General features: G+C 39.5%; 1 protein-coding gene across 1 annotated transcript; it reads left to right on the top strand.

The window, feature by feature from the left end:
• The first annotated feature begins 271 nt into the window (after positions 1 to 271).
• On the top strand, positions 272 to 1,708 carry LOC141655414 (uncharacterized). Its single transcript, XM_074462495.1, has 3 exons — positions 272 to 928; positions 1,043 to 1,232; positions 1,311 to 1,708. The coding sequence occupies exons 1-3, from the start codon at positions 272 to 274 to the stop codon at positions 1,706 to 1,708; spliced, it is 1,245 nt and encodes a 414-aa protein (XP_074318596.1).
• Positions 1,709 to 5,503: the final 3,795 nt, after the last annotated feature.

Below are 5,503 nucleotides of genomic sequence, written 5' to 3'. Positions count from 1 at the left end.
TGAGGTTGACAAAACTTATCGAAATAAAATTGTGTTTGAAGATGAAAATGGACAAGAAATAACAGTGTTAGTGGAATATGACTGGCTACCAATAACATGTTTGAAATATAAGAGTGTTGGACACAGGGATACTCAATGTAGAGGGCGTGAAAGAATGGTAAGGAGGCATGGTCCTGGACAGAGGCAGACTAGGCCTAAGTAGGTGTGGAGGAAGAAACCTGAGCCTGCTAGGGTGCTTTATCCTAAGGAATTTCCTGTGTTGCCAGCAACTATGGGGAATGCTGAGCAGATTGTGCCTGGGATAGTAGCTAAACCATCTCCTGATAACAACTCTGGTTTAATCACACCAGCTTGCTTGCAACAGAGGCCAACGTTTACACCAGCTAGAATCCTCACCAAGGTAACCAGGCATGAGTCCAGGATGCCTGAAGGGGAGGTAGGGAAATTTATACCCAGTATAAATAATGAATTGATACAGGATGCTGAAATGGTTGATAAAGGAGGGGGGGGGGGGGAACTACTCCTTCTAATGCCTAAGTTTGGAGTATGGAATGTTAGGGGTATTAACAGTGACACTAAACAAAGGGATATGAAGTGGTATATGCATCATGCTAGTGTGTCATTGTTTGGACTCCTTGAGACTAGGGTTAAACCTAGGTCTCTAAATAAAGTAGCTAAAAATATTTGTGAAGGATGGTCATTTACTACTAATCATAATTATCATAATAGTGGAAGGATATGGGTGTTATGGAAGAATAACCAAATTAAGATTGATATTATTGAGAAGAATGCTCAATATATTCATTTTAAAGCTACTAATATTGAGGGGCATGAATTTTTTGTGACTTTTGTGTATGGTTATAATAAGATTGAGGAGAGAGTGCCTCTTTGGCGTGCTTTAATGAGTTGGAATATTAATCAACCTTGGGTAGTTTTGGGGGACTTCAATAATATAATGTACTCTAATTAAAGAATTGGGAAGGTAGTAAGAGATGATGAGATGCATCCTTTTTAGAATGCTGTGGAATCTTGTGAGTTACAGGATATGAAAACTACTGGAGCGTTTTTCACTTGGACAAATAAACAACCTAGTAAAACAAGGGTCTATAGTCGTATTGATAGAGTTCTTGTGAATAATGAGTGGATGAGAGTCTGGCCTGACTATTATGCATATTTTGCTCTTAAAGGGTATTTTGATCATTGTCCATGTATTGTGGACTGTGTGTCTGCAAGTATACCTAAAAGGAAGTCTTTCAAATTCTTCAATATGTGGAGTAAGGTTCAAGATTTTTAGGAGGTGATAACTGCAGGGTGGAACTGTGAGATCCAGGGCACTAGTATGTTCAAGGTGGTTAAGAAACTGAAATTACTCAAACCTTTGTTAAAGAATTGGAATAGGCAGCTCTTCTCTGATGTGGAGAGAAATACTGACATTGCTTATGCTGCTATGGTGGACTGTCAAAAGAAGCTACAAGCTGATCCTATGAATAAAGTGCTAAGCTACCTGATGCTTGCTCAAACTAGGGAGGATTACTTGAGGCAGAAATCAAAAGCTCATTGGGCTAAAGATGGAGATGATAATACTGCCATGTTCCATAAAATCATACAACAACGAAACATCCAGAACAAAGTAATGAGGATAGAGGATATTAAAGGGAAGTGTTATACTACTCCTGAGGATATTCTACAAGCTTTTGTGGAGTATTAAAAGGTCCTTCTGGGGGGGAACATGGTGACACTAATGGTTTCTACAATCAGATTGTGGAGAAAGGTGAGAAGGTCCATACTGAGGATTGGGATAATGTAGATACCTCATTTCTGCACCTCCCGCAAACCACCCGGTGATGATTGAGCCGCATGTTTGGTACGCGGAATGATTTATGACAGTTCGTAAGTTTATCGTCAAGTGATCGCTCAAACATTTACGTCTACCTCTTAAATGTCATCTACGTGCCAATACGGTCGTTTTGGCAGTAATTAGAGTACATTTGGAGTCCGGGCCTAAAACCGTCTTCATTTTCTGATAACAATTAAAATGCCGAGTCGGAATGTTCTGGAATATTCCGGATATTTTTATTCCATATTTTATAAATATTTTAATCTTTGGTAAACAATTTCCCGTAATATTCACACAAAATATTAAGGAAAACCAAATTATTCCGTTATTCCATAAACTAAACAAGGAAATCTATTTCTTCCGCAGGAGGAAACCACTTGGGAATAGACGCAGCAGGTGCTGCGCCTCTTCCAAGAGACGCAATGCCTGCTGCACCTCTTCCCAAGTCCTTCTCTGCGTATTTTTCATATCTTTTCATATCTTTTCGAGATTCACTTCCAAAGTTTCTCCGAAAAACCCTACTACCTCCGTGTGATTAGTATAAATAGAGACCTTCGGTCTCACATATTTCTCACGCGAGTGTCCGCCCTTCTCTTCTCCCTTTGCATTCTAGACCACGTTCTTACTTTTTGGCGTCTATGTGCTTGAACTTTCGACCACGTAAGCTCGGATCTTTCTGAGTACCAGCCTCGTTTTGCATGACCGACCAATTTGACCAACTCCACCATAATCAACTTCAATTAATCTTAATCGTTTTCCTCTTACGAGGGCACTTTCGTTACATTCGAGTCGAGCATCACTAATCATAAACTTAGTTCATCTCGTTTCGTCAAACATGTAAGTCTGAGGGTGTAAATCTCTCTTTTATTTATTGTTATTTATCTTTTGTAATCACGTTGTAAGGTTTATGTCGAAAATACAATTAAAACCGATTTCTAAAACCCTTTGTTTAAAACCCTTTTTACGGATGATCAGAGGACAACCGTCGAGAAAGGACGCAGCAACTGCTGCGTCTCTTCGAAGGGACATAATACCTGCTGCGTCTCTTCGAAGGGACGCAGTACCTGCTGCGCCTCTTCGTGAGGCTGCCGCAGTTCCTGCTTCCTTTCTTCTTCCTTCATCTTTTGTTCGTCCTTTTGTTTTTCACTTTGTTTTCGAATGTTCATTGTTCCATTAACACGACAATTTAAGCATGAAATTTTAACCTATAATTCATAATTCTTCATAATTAATTCATCTCATTAACTCCCGACTTAAATCCCAAGTAATTAATATTTGCGGGTTTTCGTCATTAAAGTCAAACCGGGTTGTAGAAATTCGATTCATTCATATTGGGTTTCTGAAATTCGATCTTTGATATATTCTCACCTGTTTATTATCATATTCATCATTAGTCCGTCACTAATTCATCATATTTAACCTAATTAATTTTTTTAGTTATTAATTTGTTAATTAATCCTCATTAATCTTGTAAATAATTCGTCCTAATTAGTTTTCATCCATGTTTATTGCTTTTATGATCGTTAATCGCATGTAAATAATATGCTAATCACTTCCATCCGAGTAATAGTATAATATCAATCATTAAATTCACCAACGAACATTAACGACTTGCAATTCGAGCTTCACAGCCAGAACTGAGCCAAGGAACAGACGCAGTGACTGATGCGCCTCTTCCAGAGGGCGCAGCTCTGCTGCGCCTGTTCCTGGCTGACTTCTATCTCTGAACTCCCGTTTTGCCTTGACTTAGTTTTAGCTTACGTATTAATTAACTATTATTCGTATTATCGCCTAATAATCTGTTCGTTAATTTGTTTATTCTTTCTTTTTCTCAAATTATCCGTTTTAGATGTATTTTCGACATAAATCATTAAACCCGATGTAATTATTGTAATTTCCATTATTGTAATTTTCCTTTATTGTATTCCTTTTTATTGCTTGTATGCCTTCACATGTAATTGAACTTAAATCCCGATTTGACCCAATTGTATGCTAAATTAATTGTTTCACCGACTTAGTATTAATCTTCACATGCTATGATTAATTCTATGGATGTTGCATTGTATGCATATAAATTGACAATATATCGAGTATAGATGATTTTCCCTAATCATTAGTAGAGGCCGCTATCGAGGCGGGTGGGATTAGGTGTTCGATCAAAAGAGCTTCCTAATACGTACCCTCACCCCTTACTCCAGATCTCCGTGAACATCCATGTTCATTGGCATCCACGAGAGTCATTCTAGACATAGAATGCTAAGGGTAACGAGTTCTTGGTGTTCATGTCACTACTTTGTGTCTTGACATAACACGAGGTATTCGAACGGTTTCCAATTTTCCACAATAAATTGGTGGCGAATCCACAAATGCAAACGCTTGTTTCCCAAGAGCCCCCGTGGCCCGCGTCCACAGTTTGGCTACTCCGCTGGGGATAATACACTTACGTGTAGCCAAAAGGGTGAAACTTGAACAAGGTTAGGGAATAGTTTGTACAAGACAATTGTCGGTTTTCATAACTCGGTCTTCCTAGATCGTTTATTCGGCCTTCCTAGGCCCAACCCAACCCATTCGACCAATCGTCCCATCTAAACGGTCCTAATTCTTATTTGGGCCTAAGGATGGATAGCGATTGACGTCATCCATACCATGGTACTTACTCTTGTTTGTATTAAGGACTTTCACTACTTGAGGAAATGGACTAGGAATCGGCCTTACTCTTGTTTGGTACGAGCCTCTCCACAGACTTCTGGTTTGATTGTTCGGTATGGCAACCCACCCTTGAAACCAAAACCCTTCTAAATGCACTCAGCATCCCATTATAATGCTTTTATATTGTTTGTACCATACGTGATCACCCTTTTCTAAACAAAACCATGACGATTTTTGTAAAAAATCCTTCTTTAACATGTAAAATTTCGAACTTGGGCCTAATGTTAGAGCAAAACAAGCCGAAACTCTGTCCAAATATCGAGTCAAAATTCGGGCCTCAAAACCCACTTCAAAACCTCACTTCGAGTCCACTCCTACAACTACACTAAAGTTGACTAGGACCAACATTTTTCAAACTTTGTCATTTCCTCAAAGCTCATTGGCATAAGTGGCACACTCCCACTTCACGAGTCAAAACATTTCTTTTCAAGTAAGTGTGCTAGAGTGGTCGATCATGTCTTGATTCATCGTCGGTCTCTTATTCAGTTTCCAAGATGCCTGGAACAAGCGATGTGAACTTCAATCAACTCCAGGATAGTAATGATCAAATCCTAACCGCGCTAGCTCGTCTCCAAGTTACTCAAGACCAAGTGTATGATCGCCTTGACACCATTGAGGGCCGAATATATGTCGTGGAAACGAGGATGCCTCCTCGAGAAAGCGAAATCGTTGATGACTTCGTGAATGACTTCGGGGATGAAAACCCTCCCGTGGGTATGATTGCAGCTGAGAAACGACTCTAATACTTAGAGGAGCAATTGATGTATCTTAAAGGGGATGACATTTATAGGGAGAATAATCGCAAGTATGAGGCCGTGAGTTCCAAGTTGCCAACCAACTTCAACATGACGGATATCCCTAAATTCAAGGGGCACCATCCCTTGACACCATCCCAAAACAATGGTTCTATTCGCTAGATCACAATAAAATCGCTACTTGGGACGATGCCGCAATCGA

This window comes from Silene latifolia, chromosome 5, assembly GCF_048544455.1.
Source record: "Silene latifolia isolate original U9 population chromosome 5, ASM4854445v1, whole genome shotgun sequence".
Taxonomy (NCBI): Eukaryota; Viridiplantae; Streptophyta; class Magnoliopsida; order Caryophyllales; family Caryophyllaceae; genus Silene; species Silene latifolia.
Note: the sequence above shows the minus strand (reverse complement) of the source record. Positions and strands in the feature narration are given on the sequence as shown.